This window comes from Cottoperca gobio, chromosome 12, assembly GCF_900634415.1.
Source record: "Cottoperca gobio chromosome 12, fCotGob3.1, whole genome shotgun sequence".
In the NCBI taxonomy this organism is placed as follows: domain Eukaryota; kingdom Metazoa; phylum Chordata; class Actinopteri; order Perciformes; family Bovichtidae; genus Cottoperca; species Cottoperca gobio.
The window spans coordinates 17,763,066-17,781,834 of record NC_041366.1 but is presented as its reverse complement, the minus strand read 5'-3'; the positions used below and the strand labels follow the sequence as shown (position 1 = coordinate 17,781,834).

At 39.8% G+C, this 18,769-nt stretch overlaps 2 protein-coding genes across 3 annotated transcripts; one reads left to right on the top strand and one right to left on the bottom strand.

The window, feature by feature from the left end:
* Window positions 1-749: 749 nt before the first annotated feature.
* Window positions 750-5,425, bottom strand: cops4 (COP9 constitutive photomorphogenic homolog subunit 4 (Arabidopsis)). Its single transcript, XM_029444402.1, has 10 exons — window positions 5,222-5,425; window positions 4,408-4,487; window positions 4,143-4,294; window positions 3,917-4,020; window positions 3,671-3,824; window positions 3,384-3,534; window positions 3,110-3,280; window positions 2,297-2,412; window positions 1,725-1,809; window positions 750-1,401 (listed from the first exon to the last, which is right to left on the bottom strand). The coding sequence occupies exons 1-10, from the start codon at window positions 5,293-5,295 to the stop codon at window positions 1,268-1,270; spliced, it is 1,221 nt and encodes a 406-aa protein (XP_029300262.1). The 5' UTR covers window positions 5,296-5,425; the 3' UTR covers window positions 750-1,267.
* A 1,497-nt stretch (window positions 5,426-6,922) lies between these two features.
* On the top strand, window positions 6,923-17,594 carry lin54 (lin-54 DREAM MuvB core complex component). 2 transcript variants are annotated; one of them, XM_029444400.1, is made up of 14 exons: window positions 6,923-7,073; window positions 9,024-9,787; window positions 10,638-10,749; window positions 10,839-10,969; window positions 11,718-11,873; window positions 12,428-12,626; window positions 12,821-12,894; window positions 12,990-13,184; window positions 13,412-13,503; window positions 13,742-13,813; window positions 13,947-14,049; window positions 14,146-14,283; window positions 14,802-15,004; window positions 15,282-17,594. In XM_029444400.1, the coding sequence occupies exons 2-14, from the start codon at window positions 9,044-9,046 to the stop codon at window positions 15,481-15,483; spliced, it is 2,421 nt and encodes an 806-aa protein (XP_029300260.1). In that variant the 5' UTR covers window positions 6,923-7,073; window positions 9,024-9,043; the 3' UTR covers window positions 15,484-17,594. The 2 variants fall into 2 exon arrangements, with proteins under 2 accessions (XP_029300260.1, XP_029300261.1); XM_029444401.1 differs by lacking the exon at window positions 6,923-7,073 and adding an exon at window positions 7,111-7,372.
* Window positions 17,595-18,769: the final 1,175 nt, after the last annotated feature.

Below are 18,769 nucleotides of genomic sequence, written 5' to 3'. Positions count from 1 at the left end.
TCGAGATCGGCACAACATTTTGTACAGATATTCATTGTCCCAAGATGATGAATCCTACTGGCTTTAGTGATTGTTTGTTGCTTATTGCTAATTATAAAATATTAGCATGCTACCAACCTCAACATGCATTATACCAGCATGTTAGCGATGTCGTTGTGAGCACGTTAGCATGCGGTCGTTAGTATTTAGCTCAAACTCCCACTGCCTAAATAACCTGAACTCATCCTCCACAGAATAGTTTCGATAGCAGAATGAGACTTTAACTCGTTGCACAAAGACAATAAATGATCTTTGTATCCTTGAACATTAATAAATGGCTGAATTGCTTTAGTTTTATCAGTTTAATGACTCTGTTATTGGAGCTTGCTGGCACACTTAAATGAAATGGAGACATAAATAATTAATCAGTTACAAGTTATGATAAGTATATATATATATATATATATATATATATATATATATATAATCTAATCAGGTAGCGGCTACACATGGGTGTCTTCAGGGAACTTCATCTTAAAGAAAGTAAAACATTATAATAGCCTCATTCTTTACAGCTAGAATATAGAATTCACTACCAGAACAGAACGTCCTGGTAGTGAAAGGAGGACCTTGCTGAGGAAGCTGCTGTAAAACAAATAAAGTGCATTTAAAGTCTATGTCGTATGAATGCCGATTTAAATTGCACAACAGTTGAATGAATTGTTACTGAAGCAGAACATAAACTTAAATGACAGAACCATGACGCTGAACCATTTCTCTCCGCTTTCAATTTAATTCTCTTTGCTGAAATTTCATAAACGTGGACCTAGAAGTTTTTACAATGACGCCATGACTCGAGAACCACTGGCCAGATGTTGCCGTGTCATTATGTTAAAGTTAAAGACAGGAGAAAGTTTTGGAACGAAAAAGTTTAAACACACCAGTTGTTCCCAAACCATCTTTCACTTATATTTGACCCTATTACATGTCAACTCTCTGAATAATCACATCCAAATTCTTAACATGCCAAGTAAGTCACACCTAAACGTTACATTATACACCTCCTGTGAATACATCTGTGCCAGAAACAGATCTGAAATTATGAGAAACATTTAACTATTTACCCTTTGGGCAAGTAATAATACAGTGTTGTCTGAAGATTTAAACAAGTGATGGTGATACCAGAGTTTTCTCCTTCGATGCTTCCATTACTGGGACTGAAGTGGTGAAGTTTTTGACCAGAAAGACAAAACTTTAGGGGGATTTTTTTTGGGCGGGTCGGGGATGTTTACTGGGTCATCTGGGTTTCCATAGCCTGTGCAGCCCACTCTGGAGCAGCCGCACGGATCTTTTCTAGGAGGTTGTTGACTTGGAAACACAGAGACTGGATCTGTTTGTCCCAAGTAGGAAGGGCTTCACGGGCTGCCGGAGATAAAAAAGAAAAGTACAATCATCAAATACGTTCCAATCTCATGACATGCGAACAACACGTTTACACAATCAAAGCCTACATGTGACTTTTAATGTCTGCGCTATCACAGCACTGCCCGGCTCAACAAGCAGGGAAAGTGTTTTATGTGGTTTCTTGTTATTCCTGCATGAAGAGGCTGCCCCCTACTGGCCGCAGATACACAGTCAATATAAAAAGTACATATTGAACTTTACATGCTCAAATTAAAGTATTAGACACACTTTAAAAAGCATGTGCTTTATCAAATGTAAAAACACATTGGCTTTCAACTCACTCTCAAAGTGTACAATGCTATCTATCTGGTCGATGAAGCCGTTCATGCGTCCTTCAGTGATCATCTGGGAAGCAATTTTCTCGGCCTAAAGACAAACAAGGAAGCAAAACATCTCAATTCGGGGAAATAAACAGCTACACATATTATATATTTGGAGGTAAAAATTATATACAATACAAGCAGAACATTGACAACTAAATTCCCCACAGAGCTGAATAGAAAAACTTTATTTAATTTATCATTAACGCTGAAGACTACAGATTAAAGATTTATTGCTTTAGCGCCTTTTTCTTAACATTGGCTTTTGAAATGCAAATAAATAGTTTCCTTATATATTGTTTTGTATCAAAATGTCTGCAACAAACAAATATATAGATTGAGATAATGTGAACTGAAACAAATGAGCCTTGAAGTAAGGTAACGAATCTGTGCTCCATGCAAAAGGCCAGATTGAGTACAGACTTCAATATTAATGTTCCACTTACATACATTGAAGTCATTTCATAGAAATTGTTTGCAGAAAAGGCTAAAAATGAAAAACATACAAGATCTTAATCCAAGAAATATCTCACCTTTGCTGGGGGGATTTCCAACAGTGCTCCTAGTTCTTCAAACGTGATGTTGTTGTAGAGTTTGCTAGCAGACAGGAGGTTGTGTTCAATCACAGCTCTGTCAAGGATGCTGGAACCTGCAAGAGACAGAACACACAACTTATTTTATTAACCTCACAGAGTGTCAGATTCCTTTATTCCATGGATAATTGTTGTGCCATTTATCAAATGAAACACCAGCTTGGAAGCGCAATCATGCCCAGCACTGCTCAGTCCTAGACTAACCCTACGGGAGGCTACATGTTCACACAGGTGAAAAACAAATGCTGCACTTGTCTTCAAACATTGCATTTTGTGAAGGCAGAATGGTGAAGATTGTCAACATTTCTGCAAAGCCTCATTCACTGTCCTCAAATGTATCCTCGTCTGCAACTGATCAAGAATGTCATGTTATTGTCTGCGTTGTATTATTCAAGTCTTCCGGGTCACAGCAATAAAGGAATAAAACATGACACAAGCAATAGCCTTTTAAAAGCTCTACAAACTGCAATAAAATCAGAAACCTGGGCCTGCGGGGTCTCTGCAGATACAGACACAACCGCACACATTGGTCATAAGCGATGACTGAGAGGGACTATTTTAGTTTGAGCCAAGACATTGTTTTTTATTTTGGGAAAATCGAATTCATTCTGCCTTTAAATGGTACAATCCAGTGTAGTTTTATAAACACAACACACTGCATGGCGCGCACGGCTCACACGGCCTACCCAGCAAATACATCAGCTATCACCAGTTGATGAAGAGACAATGGGAAAACAAATTATTTCCACTCACCATCCCCTGTAGTGGCTTTCTGGTGAGGCATCAGCATGGCAGCAAACTCCTGCAGCTGGTTCCCTCTGATAATACGGTCCAGGTACATCTTTTCCAGAATACCATAGGCAGCCAGCTGCTGACAGCGCTCGTCTTTAAAAAGAGTGGCTAACATACGGGAACGCTGCTGGCCTAAAAATAAATACAAATACATTGATTTTGGCATGAGACACAAAGTTTGTCATTAAGATTATCTTTGACTATGTAAACCTGAACACATTAGTCATGGCAGTACCTGCAGAGGCCAGTATGGTGCAGTTTAAGGCATGTTTCAGTGCCTCCAGACGTTCAGTCTCATGGACAATTGACTTATAAGATAGCTCGTTGTATCTTTGTGCAGCTTCAATGAACTTCCTCCTGAAGTCTAGGACTCTGGCATAGCACACCTAAGAATTAAAACAGCATTAAACACTGATCCAAGCAACTACAGACATTGTTTACTGCAAAGTCCCTGATTCATTTAGGCACTCTGTTTGTATTGAATTGCACCAAGTAACAGTAATGCAGATACAACCTGTGTACCTTATAGTGTATCTGTAGCTGTTCATTAGAGGACTCATTCTGAAGCAATGAGGCTCTGTTGATGTAAGCCTCTGCCTGCACTGGATCATCGTCCTCTAAGTAGAGACGGGCAATTTTCAGGTATGTATCCAACTTATAGTCAACATTGTATTGCCTAAGGGAGGAAATAAAAAAAGGTATTGAAAGACCTGGAACAATCACAAACATTAAAAGGTAAGGAAATACATCTGCTAGTGGCTTACTTACTTCTGTCCTGTTTCCAGGGGTATACCCACTAAGACCTGGGCAGCATTTCTCCAGTCTCCCTCCTTTTCATAAATGGTTGCTAAGTGCTGTCTGATTGAAGCTACCTGAGGATGTGTCGAAACAATTTCATTAGGCATTTCAATAAGAAAACTGATGCTTAATTGACTTAATAATCAACAACACATTCCCAATAAATGCTATAAGAGATTGTGAGGGTAGGCTTTACTTGTTCCTCAAAGGAGATGACCCTCGGCTGAATCTTTTCCAGGGTGAAGTGATACACTGCTTTAGCTGTGGCGTCAGGCAGGTTGGGCAGATGTGTGCAGAAATCAGTGAGTAGTTGTCTCGAAATGACAAGACTGACATTTTCATTGACCACTGTAAAAGAAAGATAGAAATATTGAGGCAAGATGTCCTCCTGTTTCCATACACATGTGTTAAGCATGTAGAAAAAATGTGGATGATGTAAAGAAAAAAGAGGCACATCATACTTGCTTCAACAAAGGCCTTCAAGGATTCCAGTTGCTCTGCATCTGTAAACTGAATAGCCTTCTCCAAAATCTGTCGATATCTACAAAAGATTATAAAAGTTAGACACTACACCAATGGTTAGTGGAGGTCCATCAAACTAATAAATGGAGATTTAACAGACTAAGATTGTAAAAATGTGAGATATACAGAACATGCCCTGTCATAAACACACACTTTAGTCTTAACAAATTAAAAGTAAGGCTTAAAAGCACATTACTTATTACACCTAATTTGTTGGCCTGTTATTAAAGTGTGTGGGGGGGGGGGGGGGGAAGGAAATTTAAAAAAACAAACGATACTGTGAAGCAGCAACATAAGTGTTGTACCATTTGTACATTTATTCTCAAATTTGAGCCTGGAAGCTTTTTAACAAAGGATATGGTGACCGGCCCAAGTTCTAACTTTTTTATAGCTATAATGTGCCCAGCACTACTTAACTGTGTAGCTAGTAAACAGCACCTGTTTGATACTAATATGATCAAATATAACATTAACATCAGTTTTAGACTCGCCGCTTTTAAGTCGCCTGAACGTGGTGCTACATTTTAAAGGGTCATCTGTAAAATAAAGTGCTTTGACAGATAGCTACACACAATTAAGGTTTACCTAGCTAGCTGAATGTATGGCTAAAGTAGCTAGGTAGCTAACGTTAGCTTAGCTAGGTCTATCACAGCTATCTCTTTGCTAGCTAACAGTTACTATGGCGCTCACTTTCTACATTTGGAATAGCATATATTAGCAAGTAATGTGTTTTTTATAATAAGCGTTACATACTTGGCAGCAAGATCTTTATGAGATCCAGTTGAATTCATCAGCTGTGCAAGCTCCACTCTCACGTCGGTCGCCATTGTCGCCTGTAGAAGTGTCAACAACACCGGCTTCCTCTGCCAAGAGCGGAGCGATCCTTCCGGTCTGAGCCCCGCAGCGCGCGGAGCTCAGTTGGTCCTCCAACCGATCGCGAGCAACCACCATCAGATAAGAAAGTTACCCTGGTTCACTCGGGGGTCACAAAGCGTTATATCTTTACATAATGGAGTAACTTTGCTAAGAATATCCATTGGCTAAAAGTCTGGTCATTGCCTCACAAATACTTTATTACAAATATGATTAGAGGTAAAAACGGTAAATTGCCTGTAAAGTATGATGTAAATATACAATTAACAATTGTGTCTTAAATATTCCCTTTTTCTTTTAATTTACTTTTTTTAAATGTCTTTATTTTTGCCTATTTATATCACCTGGCTGATTTGAATGTATGAATTATACACTTTCACCGTGCAATTTGTTCAATAAAAAAAAGATAAATCTATAATGAAAACATCAGCTTAAAAAACTAAAACAGAGACTACGCTTATTTTTCTTTTAAACGGCTGCTGGCATCCAAAATGTTGCATAGCCACAAATATAAACTACATTTAAACACATTTTTGATTAGATGTAAAGTATGTAATCCTCCAACATTTGCATAATGGATTGGGGATATGTTTTATTTTATTCAATTGGAGTAGATAACTATTAGGGGGTCAGCAGACAACTTTACATTGATGTGGCAACCTTTAATGATTTGATGCTTTAGGCTCTCATAACTTTGTGAAGTATTTGGTATATATGTAACTAGAAGCGTTGGAAATTAAGCATCAAAAAGATTACTGATTTTGCTTGGTGCACATTTCATTTCCCTCCAGTGCTTTTTTGTATGCATGTTATTGCCCGAGCTCAGTGAATCTCAAAGTGTGGTCCATGGCAATTATGATGTATAAAAAGGCTTCATGTGCAACAAATAATATTTATATTTTTAAATTCATTGATTATGTGCTGATCTATTATATTATTTAAAATAATATTAATCCGTGTTTTAGCCCATGTAAGCACTGAGAGTAAGATATTTTCTCTCGATATGTTTGTGTATGTTTCTGAAATGCATTCTTACTGTTAATTTGCCTTTGATATTTTGTTTTACTTGCTGCTAATATAATGTATGTTAATTGCATTGTTTTGTGTGTATTCTGTGTTGATGGTGCAAATATCTTTCTAAGACATTTCTCTTATGCTGTTCTTTCACCAGACCTAAGAATATAGAAGTGTAAATAGGTTACGTCAAAATATTCCAAAGGACATACATGAGGAGGTGTATAGTCTCTATTTTGTAAGGTGTGGCTGAAAAACAACCGAGAACATCTGCCATAGATCATGTTTTAGACCCCTAACAATTTATCATAATGCATTTATTCTTTCACTATAATTATGTTACATTATTTATATATGTATGCTTATTTATTTATTTATTTTCCTTGCATAATTTAAGTTGTATAGCCACTAAATGCTATCATGGTTGGGGGGAAGGGGGATATCTATCAGTCCAAACGTGTTTATACAATGAAATGTCAAAGTTCTATTCACAATTTTTTTTTTTAAATAAACTTTGTTCAAAAAAATAAACAAACATTTTATTGTTGGTAAAGTGGTACTGCACCTTTAAGAATGACGTAGCAGTGACGTATTACGCGGAGGGCGTGGTCCACTTGTGAAATGTCAGGGAGGAATGGCGCTCGGCGCGGTATTTTGAACAATCGCCTTTTCCTTTCCTCGTTATATCTGGAAACGTTGCCCAGCGTAAAAATCTCGGGTAAGTGGACTACGTGTTTACCCATTCTAGGGTTTGCTGCACTGCATCCAGTAGAAAGCCGAAAAGTTTAAGATTGTTCAATGTTGAGGTATAATGTTGTGCTAGCTAGCTTGGGGTTAGCAAGCTCAGCAAGTTTGCTAGTACAGTTGTCCTGCCCGCTGGGCTGGTTGATGAGACTGATGATGAAAATGATAGCGATAGTGAGACACAAATGAAGAGCACAGGGTCAAGGATATCACCTGGAACTGGTCCATTACAGTTTTGTGTGGGCTGCCAGAAAGTTTGGTGTGTACTAAAAGGCAAGTTAATGGCATATGGTGCAAATATGCTAAGTTATTGCGTATTCAAATGAAAAGTAAAAGCTAATTTAGCTGACCACTGAGACGCGGATTGAGAGTTGTTTCAATGTCGTGGTAAAGCAATCCATACTCAATAACTGTCCCTTCTGTGTATGCTGTCAAAACATTAGTAAAGTTAGCTGTTACCTTTTTAGGTGTTTCCATATTACTTAGCTGTAAACCTCGTATTATTGCTGATGGTTTTTCTGATTTAAAAACGGATCTTGTATATCTTGACTGGGTCAAAAAATAGGACTAAAATGTGTAATTTATAACTGGTTAGGCCACGCTAAATGTACTCCTAGCCCCAAAAACACAGGCCATGCATGCCGTTATATAAATATATAGGTGCAATTGTATTAAGTGCATTGTCGGACCTAAAATGTTTTAATCCAGATGGATGTCTCAAGTGACAGGATGAATTATTGAAGGCTAGCATTGTTTACGTTCTCAGTCTGCTAAAATAGTTTGGCACTTGCTAGTAGTCCACAGTTACCAGCAAGTATTATCTTCAGCTCTCTTGTATGCTAGCTGTTATGTTTTGTTGTGTTTTAAGTGTTTTAGCTTAATGTAAAAAAAAAAAATAAACAAATTACCTCATTGTAAATAGCTCAGTATTAGCCGGAGAGCTAACCGAGTTGATGACGAGGTAAAAATGGCGGATCTTTCGAAATCCAACCCCGGCCTGAAATAGTAACGAAGCCAGCAGGACAGCTTGTCGCTTTTTATCACTCTTTCCCCGAACTGGGACCACTTCTGAGGGGGGGGGGGTTACCTAAACTAGTGCAGCTCAGCTCTGTTTCTTTTGGTCGCGTGGAAATATTCAGAGCAGTTAGGTGTGTGTGTGTGTGTGTGTGTGTGTGTGTGTGTGTTTAGGGAGAGTTCATATGTGGATATTGTTGAGTAGAGTGCAGCAGGACAAAGATACGCCTGAGATGATCGCTGCAGACGAGCTAACCCGGCATCAGCTGTCAGCCTGTGTCAAACGTGACTCGTGTACACCTCTCCATTCATTAAATCTCACGTGATTACTGAAAAGTACAGATATCTACATTTGCTGGGAATAGGGCTAACTCGCTAGCTTTTAACTAACTGTTTATTTTTCTGACAAAGACTTTTGCAAGCAACCTGCATTATTATCCATTTATGTGCATGTATTAATTATGTAGACAAATACACCAGAAATTAATAATATGTATTTTTTAATTGTTACTCTTGTTTATTGCAATTAAATGCATCAACTTTTGGTAAAGTAATTAACAATGCATTTTAGTGCAGTAAATGCGTACTTGGATTAGATAAAACTACATTGTCCACCTCATTTGCCCTGCGCTTCTCCCAAGTACAGCAAAGGTGCATACAATACACATAACATACCATGAGAAGCACAGGGTCGGCAGCCGAGCTGCTCCCACTTCCAAAAGACAAATACTTCTCCTTAATATGGTTAAATTAAATATGAATAAAATATTTAAAAGCTCCAATGTATTTAGCTATAATGTATATGTGTTCTGTTGAAAAATCGACATATCTTTGACACTTTTTACAGCCACAATGGGGGGAAAAGTTGCATTATTTATGTCATATTGTATTATTCTTTCTGGTTTAACAGAGAGCTGAGACTTTGCAAGCATGGATGTGGTGTCACCAGAAGTCAACAGCCTCCTTCCTGATGAGATCATGGATACTGAGGCCATGGGGGACCTCCCTCACTCCCAACCCGACGGCACCACGGTCCAGTCAGAGCCCAGCGATGACACCCCGGTCCCAATGGAAACGGATACACCCATGGCTTCTGAAAATTTGAGCCTCTGTTCAAATGCCATTTCAACAGATCACATACAGGCTCTCGCCACCTCCATGGCCTCAGGCTCCACACTTAGCATCAGCTCCGGAAGTCAGCTTCCAATCTCAATTTCCAGTACACCGGCATCCCTTCTTAACCTTAAACCAGCCATGGCTCCTTCCATAGCCACTACTAAAACTACAGATAGTTTGACTGGGACTAGTATCTCTACAAGTGGCTTACAGAAGCTCACAGCTCCGTTTACCATCTCTGCTGCAAACCACCAGATCATTCTCAACAAGGTGGCCTCAGAAGCAGCAAAGTCTGCTGGTACTGGACCCCAGGTCATCAAGCAGGAGGGACAAAAACTTTTGGTTACAGCGATAGGAAAGTCGGGGCAGCCTATAGTGTTGCAGTTACCCCACACATGCAACAAGCCTGGCATTTCACAGACTTTAGGAGACCCCAAATCTCAAGCGCCGCAGTTTAAAGTGGTGACTATTGGTGGGAGATCGGAGCTGAAGCCAGTAATGGGGAGTGTTGGCAACCATTTGACCACATTACAGGCCCAGCAGCTGAAGACCGTACAGGTAACATTGATTGTTTTCTGTTTTATAGTGCAATATTTAAATACATTGATGTTATTTGACTATAATATTGTAGACATTCCATACTTTGCCACATATTAGTGTTAAGTTAAACATTATTACTATTTCAAATTTGAGCTCTTACCAATGAGACTGAACACACTGCTATTATTAGCTAGAAATAGTAATAAAGAGCATGACTGTTTTATTGGATTGGATTTCAGTGTCTTCCCTCAAGTGGCCTGTCCAACAAGTACACATTGTGTGGGCTTTGATGGTCATGAATCATTAGTTGAGAATAGCTTATTGTCACATATGACTCCACTTTCTCAGCAGTACTGAACACATGTAGCTTTGCTGAGTTAGCTGTCTTGCTGGGGTGGGTGGATCACAAAAAGAAAAATCTGTTTAGTTGCATCTGCCTTTTACTCAAAGCACAGTTTGACGGGACAGACATAACAAATGTGTCCCGTGTTTAATGCCTGTACTAAGAGGCCAGTTAATCGTTTTGTTAAACAACAACTACATTTCTGTTTACATTATTTAATTGTGGCGTTACAGGATGAACTGTGGAGTTAAAGTGTGTGTGTGTGTGTGTGTGTGTCTTAGTGTGTCTTACCTTACCTTACCTTACACACCGAAGGATGAGTGGAAATTATTGGGCTCAGTGAACTTTGCAGATTTTAAATCGATGAGAAAACAAAGCAAGCTAGAAGATACTTGAAGCAGTCATTTAGGATTCAACACACTCATCACTTGCAGGCAGGACTTGTGTTTGGATTAAAAGAAACTTCCACTGGCGTTGTGTGTGTGTGAATATAATGCACATACATCTTACTGAATATCTCCACAGATTGCTAAGAAAAACCCAACATCCTCAGCTGCACCAATCAAGTTTATCATCACAAAAACTGTAAACAGCAAAGGTTTAAGTCCTCAGACATCAGTAACTCCTGTTATTGCAGGTAAGTTTATTTGCATTATTGTGATTTGTATTTTTTATTGTGCTTTAATTGAGCCATGTTTTCTCAAATCTTGTGCCGTGTCTTCATAGGACGAGTCCTGACGCAGAATTCCCCAGGGATGCCCCAGAGGACCATCACTCTCTCTGAGCCCCACAACACTAATATACATAGTATCACCGGCAAAAAGATTGCTATTTCACCCCTTAAGTCTCCCAGCAAGGTAAATGGCTCAGATCAATCCTCATTTACCACATAAAGGATTAATCTTCTCTTTGTTTATGTTATGTTGGTGAAGTGTTTCCTACTCATTTTAATTTAATATTGACAAGCTGCAGGTGCCTGGAAATACCATCATTGCCGTTTTCAAGTAGTCATGCTTAAAGCGACAGCTTACCCCAAAATCAAAAATACATGTAGAATACAGTGAATGCGAGCGTCCTTCTGCGTGGTGATACGGAAGAAAGAAAATAGTTCCTACGTGAGCTCACAACAAGGTCTGTGGATTATCTTGAGTAACTGAGTCATGACTGAATAGCTTTAGTGCTATTCATCAAAGAGGGAACAAGTACTTTTAATTTTGGGTGAACTGTCTCTTTAAGAAGGGAAAGCACAGGTGTCATGAATAACCTTAACGTTCCCTTTAGAGAACCTGGAAGCCCTGTCAGTCAGCCAGTATACAATACCTGAGCCCTGGCACTCCTCCATGGAATACAGCGATCATTAATGTTATTATATACACTCTGACAAAAGTCTGTTTTACTTAAGGCTACATATCAGTAGTGTTTTCATTCACTTTCTGCCAGCACATGCAGCATTAATTCTTGATTGTTTGAGAACTACACTGGCGGTAACCTCCAGCTTCATACATTACGACACCTACAATTATAACTAATAATATATCTATCAGGCGTTTGATCCGGCAGTTGTTGGACTGATTATGCCGTGCTCTCCTTGCTTGTCTCTGCCAGGTGACTGTGGTTTCGGTGGCTTCTCCGAACTCCAACGCCTCTCAGAAGTCGGTGTCGCTGCCTGTCAATGTAGCACTTGGACAGCAGATCCTCACAGTCCAACAGTCCACATCTGCATCTCCAGTCAAGATGGCCACCTGCCAAAACACGACACAGGTAAGATCAGAGCTGTTTATTGACATTTGGAGCGTAGCCCCGTCTGCCCCCGTCTGCCCTGGACTTGAAACTGATGACTTGTTTGATCACTTCTCCCGCTTTGCAATAACAAAGTCACCTCTAATGTCGGAAAGACGGCACAGTATGTCAAGTCTACCTCAGAACGTGCAGCGTGTCGATGTGTTTTATTACTTCTACAATCTAACTACTTCAACGTGTTTTTGTATTGTAATTACTAAGGACACACCCTGATCTTTTACATGAAGTTTCTTTTATTACAAATTGCTATAATTGCTCTCAACCGAGACAGTTTGGAACAATTTGGTGTACATGTCTTTAGTTATTTTATAACTAACTGGTTCTCCTTTCATATTTTGTACTTATAGCTGGAGGAAGCAGAGCCTGGGCTTTTATTTATGTAAAGAAACATGTCACAACATACTTTAAAGTTCTACGATTGAACTTGACTCTCGTTGACTTCCATGCAAAGTTGATTTACCTTTTTGTCGTTTGTACTTAAAGTGCTGTCTCCTGTTGTATCTGATCATTTCCAGAATATTAAATCAGTGCAGTCTGTGGCCGTGGGAGGCGTCGGCTCCCAGTTCAAGACCATCATCCCACTGTCCACCCAGCCGAATGTGCAGCAGATTCAAGTTCCAGGTAGCAGGTTCCACTACGTCCGCCTCGTCACAGCCACCACCACAAGCAGCACGGGTCAGCCCAGTGGTCCCAGCACCAGCTCTATACAGACAGGTGACCTTTTAGCTTCTTTCACACATCGTTCCCTGTTAATTACTCGGATAACCTTTCAATGCAACACTTATGAATGCCAACCGCCATACAACTCGAGATGAAGATGTGTTGTGTTTTTCTGGAAACAAACCTAGATGGCACTTGTGGAAATGGAGGCTCTTCTGTGGCAACTTATGCTTCTTAATGTCCCACAGCTAAACCCATGGTGGTCAGTACAGGAGCAGTCAGGATGTCTGTCCCGATCGTCCCGGCACAGACCATCAAACAGGTACCTTTTGTGTTCTGCTGTTTTGTTTATGCAAGGAGAGTCTTTTCTCTGTCACATGTCACTTGAGCTGCATTCGTGGCTTGTATTCCCTTTAGATGGCACAGAAGCCCTTAACATCAGCAACGGTAGTAACCACCACTCAGACCCAGCAACGCCTGATCATGCCTGCAACTCCGCTGCCCCAGATCCAGCCCAACTTCACCAACCTCCCTCCAGGCACCGTTCTGGCACCAGCCCCAGGGGGCGGGAACATGGGCTATGCAGTCGTGCCAGCACAATATGTTACGCAGGTTAGTGGTGTGTGTTCGTGTTTTATATTCACTACTCTTTGATATTCGTGTTTTATATTCACTACTCTTTGATATTCGTGTTTTATATTCACTACTCTTTGATATTCGTGTTTTATATTCACTACTCTTTGATATTCGTGTTTTATATTCACTACTCTTTGATATTCGTGTTTTATATTCACTACTCTTTGATATTCGTGTTTTGAATGTTTTCGCCTCTCCCGCAGCTCCAGCAGACTCCATTTGTGACCCTCGCCAGCAGCTCTGGTTATCCTGCGTCCACTGGCATCCAGACTCAGGCCAGATTGCCACTAAATGGGTAATGATTTCATGTGGTACAGGCCCTTTAGTTTTTTTCAAAATGAAAAATAAGTGACAAACAGTCGTGTGAACTAAACTATAAATATATAGGCATAATATCTTGTTTTAAGTCGAGTTTATTTGCCAAAAAACTAACTTCATGATAAAATATCTGATGTTTTTTTTCTATATTGCACTAAATGATTGGTTGCTTTGATTTAATTTTAATCAAAGTAATGTTATTCATTGTTTTACAGCTTGTCAACAGCAGAATCGACCTCAAGACCGAGGAAACCATGTAACTGCACCAAGTCACAGTGTCTCAAACTGTGAGTATGACCTGTTTTTACTTTTCATCTGTATTAACGTCTGACAAAAATGTCAGTCCACTTCTGTTTGTGTTTGGACAGCGGTCTTATTAAGGTAGTTGTATTAAGTCGAGCTCTTTCTTTCATCCCCTAGATACTGTGACTGCTTTGCAAATGGAGAGTTCTGCAATAATTGTAACTGCAATAACTGCTTCAATAACCTGGAACATGAAACGGAACGTCTCAAAGCTATAAAGGTGAGGCGGAGCTTTGTGAGATGTGTTATTGGACTGAGCTGCTTTCCGGTCACATGCATGAATCGAGGTGACAATGTTTTTTTTTTATTCTCACAGACATGTCTGGACCGGAACCCAGAAGCCTTTAAACCTAAAATTGGTAAAGGCAAAGAGGGAGAGTCGGACCGTCGACACAGCAAAGGCTGCAACTGCAAACGATCGGGCTGCCTGAAGAACTACTGCGAGTGCTACGAGGTGGGTTTACTCTCTGCATTGTTTCAGGAGATGTTTTAATATAGTTCAGGGTTCGAACGCACTTTCATTTTAATGTGGTGTTTTCAATGTTTGAATAAAATGCATGAAACTTGAAATTGTAATTGGCACCATTATGTCACGAGACGTATATTTGTGTTCATAGCACAATGGACCCTTTTGACATTTCATTGCAGGGTGAACGCAGGTAATGGAAGAGGGTCAAAATTAAAGTTATTAATTACAACCTGCAAGGAAATGTCAAAATGGCTGCTGTGAAAAGGACCTATAACATCGGATTTAATGTGATGAAGTGAAGAAAATCGGTATACTGTGTATATACCATATGTACTGTGTATAAATAGCTATGTTACCACAGATGTACGGTGCTGGAAAAGCTTGAAAATGTTTGAAAAGTGCTTGGATTTGACTTTGGAGAAGGTGTAATGAACCCTGATAATTGTGTCACCCAGTTTGTCACTTTTTGACTTGATTTTTTTCCTTTTTGTTTCAACTCGAAGGCGAAGATCATGTGCTCGTCCATTTGTAAGTGCATCGGCTGCAAGAACTTTGAGGAGAGCCCCGAGAGGAAGACCCTGATGCACCTGGCCGACGCAGCGGAAGTGAGGGTTCAGCAGCAGACCGCAGCGAAGACCAAGCTGTCGTCACAGATCTCAGACCTGCTCATGCGCACGACACCTGTTATGTCGAGTGGAAGCGGGAGGTACTGTGACACTTTTCTCTTCAGCAACAATATGTTTTTTTACATTTAAAGCATCAAATGTCCGTCATGTTTTATGACGTCATCAACCGAAAAACAACTTTATGAAATCAGCTTTCTTTAATGAATACAACTCGTCGGTACGTGCCTCCCTTTGGAGAGCAAAAGTATGTTGACTGCAGTGAAAATGGAGAATATTTCATATTTGGTACAGCCCGAGCTGGTAACGTGAGGGATGATGTATTTCCTAACCAAGGCCCATGTTGTTCTTTCCTTGCAGGCTGCCATTTACGTTTGTAACAAAGGAGGTGCTCGAAGCGACGTGCGAGTGTCTGCTGGAACAGGCCAAAAAGGCAGAACAGAATCATCAGCCTCAGGTGGAAGCAGAGCGGATGATCCTGGAGGAGTTCGGACACTGCCTCATGAGGATAATCAGCTCCGCGGGGAAAGCCAAAGTAGACTGTGCCTCCATCAACTGCTAGGCCGAGCGCTCTGACTCTCTCCACCCTCTTAGCCTGAACCCAGCTGTGGGGCCGAGAGGCACGGATTACTCTACTCTCTCGGACCCCTGGGGTTTCTCTCCTGCAGGGAAACGGGTCGTCTCCCTCCATCAAAAGGCAGAACAATGACCTGAACGTAGATGCCCCTGCCTTGGGCAAACTTAAGGCCAGCTGGAATAATAAACATAGAACAGATGTTTGCAACCTGAAGGACAAAATGGACAGAGCACACCGTCTCTGATGGACCTTCAAAGCTGTTCTCACACTTGTTCACCTGGCAGTGAAGGACAGAAATGACTCTGAGCAAGATAGTGCTCACCCTGGATTACGTGTTTTTTAAACTTTATTTTCCCTACAGGGCCCCATCAAATGTGTTTTTTTGTTTCCTACAAACCTTTTGTTCTTCCATTTTATTCTGTTTTCTTTTTACTCTATCCCCTTTTCAAAAAAGAAATGCCTGTAATTTTAATGTAATCATTTGTGCTTACAGTAGACAAACAGAACATGTATCCTTTGATATTTATTTTGACAAGTATTTGTAATCTTTGCGAGCGCTAATATCGTGTGACTTATAGTGCTGCAAACTGTTAATTATTATTATTATTATTAACCAAGGCTAGGCTAAATTGTGTCAATGAAAAATAAGTAGAGGCAATCTTAGGTTTTATTCCTACAGGCCGATGTAATATGAATACACACACATAAATTAATGCATTATGCACACGTACACAGCATTGTGCTCACTGTAGTTGGAACATGGCTAGATTGACGGAGGTACACGTTTCTTCTGGCTGCAGTTTTCTGTTTTATCAGTCAAATGCTTACTGAACATTAAAAAACCATGGCTGGAAAAAACAATTGCGACGTATTCGACTTGTTAAATGTTGTTCCTGACTAGAGGCCAACTGGTGAATGTAACTCGTGGAGACCTGATACGTCTGAGGCTAGTCTGAGGTCACAGGGGCGCAAATGAGAAAACAAGGGGACGTGATAAGATTCTATTTTGAGTAATTAAGAACATTAATGGCTGAATTTCATTTCATTATTTGACATGTTCTTCTGTACCCGTCAGAACTACTTTTCAAACAGTCAACCCCTTTTAATGATTTCTGTTTTCATTCTGATGATTTCAGTTAATTTTTTAAACCGACGTTCACATTGTGATTGGTCGGCTGTTTGTATGCCGGTGAGAAGCGTTTGAACTCTTTAACGCCGTCTCTCAACTATTTCATGTGAACAATAGAGTGTATGGCTATGAATGCCTTCCAGGAGAGACTGTCCCAAGACGTGCCCCGTTGTTCCCATATTTAGACAATATCGCCTCCCCCAGCTCTATTATTATAATAATTATAATAATAAGCTTTATTCATATAGCACCTTTCATACAAGAGTTGCAGCCCAAAGTGCTTTACAGCTAAAAGCATAGTACAAAATTATACAGAGCATTTGAGCCCGCCTTCCAGTGTGGCAGTTCAAAACGTACTACAAACTAATTATTTAATTATTATTATTTAATAACAGGAAAGACTTGTTATTGCTCTTCTCACAGGTTTAAAGTGGGCGACGCTCAGTGAGGTTTTGACTGTTAAACTCTTATTTAGTAATGATTATTTCCTTATTTAATACTTAAATACCCTGAAAATGTGGCTTCATTTATTCAGTATTTCTCTTAACATTATGACTACAAAAGCAACAACGTAAAAACAATCATCTTTAATTTTAAGCCAAAGATATTTTAGTCGATCAACAGAAAATTAATTGGCAACTATTTTTATAATTGATCAATTGTTTGGTATCTCCTTGGTAAAAGCTTCTTAAATGTGATGTATGTGCAGCTTTTTTTATTTTTGATCATATTTGGTTGTAAACTGAATATTTCTGAGTTTGGGACTGACTTTTATTTAAACACCAGATCACACTGCAGAATCACCATGTCATTTTTAGGCTTTATGATGTCTCCATTTTGTTTTAGTTTTATGTTTCTGATTTCAAACCATACAATCTGTTTTCGGTAGACTTATTGGGAGAGAAAAAACTGGTTATGACTACTCTAGATCAGGTCAAAATGTGAAAATAAAGGATTATTCAATGTACATGTTACTAACAAAATGCCAGTAATTCACAATCTGGGAGGCTTCATGATTAAAGGTGGATAATTCTGAGAGAAAAGTGCATTGATGTGCTTTTCCAGTCTTTACAAATTAGAGGAAAAGTAGTAAATCCCACCCAGGGGCGTCGATCCCACCCAGTAGGTGGCGGTAACGCACAAACTAGAAGAAGACTAAGAAGAAGAAGAAGTTAGACAATGGGCTGGTACACACTGGTCAACAGGGAAAGGGTAAAGAAAATAACAATAAAATAAATAAAAATGTATATAAGTCCACTGGTCTGTGCTATAAATGCATTTTCTATATGATTCCAATACGTTTTATAGTCGGAATGGCTGAATTTGCGTTTTCAGAGCAGAACGACCTGAGCCTCACCTCGGATTACGCAATCCCTCGCAAACTATGTTGAGCGCGTGCATTTGGCGCGTGCCTGTTGCTATCTCTCTGTATGTCGCCAATATGTTTACAGACATTTTTATTATGCGTCCTGACTTTCCATAGACTAGTTAATGTATGTAACATATTTAGTCTTGCTGATGTGACATAAAACCACTGTGAAAGAACACCAGGTGACACCAGGTGAGGCAGACAGTACTCTGAAGAGGGCGCACGTGAGCCCACAGGTTCGTGCTGCTGCTGTTCTTCTACGCAGAGACGGTAACAACAAGCGACTGCTAGCTAACGTCAGAGTCACGTGCACGGTAGCACCGTTTAGTTTCTATATTTAAATTAAAAACTAAATTTTGACCTTTGTCAAATTTTGATATTTGTTTGTTGATAGTGCAGTCTGTATTAAAATTAATCAAAGCATCAGACTAAAAACGCTATGGAGCCTCTATAAGTGTGTGTGGAATGCTGAAATGAAACATAACCAGTAGTCAATGTTCATGCTACCAAGAAAATGGTGAATAAGATACTCAGTTGGGTTCATATATTTGTAAATCTGACTGGGGAGTTAGTGCCTCCCCAGCCATGAACCTCACTGCCTCCTGGAATACACTCCACCACACCTGCACATAGCAGACACACAGCCTGCTCATCTGATGCACTAAACATTCACTGGAGAAAGATTTGAGTTATTTCACAAAGTTCCATGTTCTGCCATCTATTATCACACACACACACACACACACACACACACACACACACACACACACACA

Bases quoted from the DNA above. Each gene is read 5' to 3' on its own strand.
- cops4 (XM_029444402.1), bottom strand. From the start codon at position 5,295: ATGGCGACCGACGTGAGAGTGGAGCTTGCACAGCTGATGAATTCAACT. The intron at 3,825-3,916 runs GTAAGTAAGCCA...TTCCTCCCTTAG, and splicing joins CCCCTGGAAACAGGACAGAA to GCAATACAATGTTGACTATA. The intron at 1,810-2,296 runs GTGAGATATTTC...GTTTGTCTTTAG, and splicing joins TGGAAATCCCCCCAGCAAAG to GCCGAGAAAATTGCTTCCCA.
- lin54 (XM_029444400.1), top strand. From the start codon at position 9,044: ATGGATGTGGTGTCACCAGAAGTCAACAGCCTCCTTCCTGATGAGATC. The intron at 9,788-10,637 runs GTAACATTGATT...ATATCTCCACAG, and splicing joins AGCAGCTGAAGACCGTACAG to ATTGCTAAGAAAAACCCAAC. The intron at 14,050-14,145 runs GTGAGGCGGAGC...TTATTCTCACAG, and splicing joins AACGTCTCAAAGCTATAAAG to ACATGTCTGGACCGGAACCC.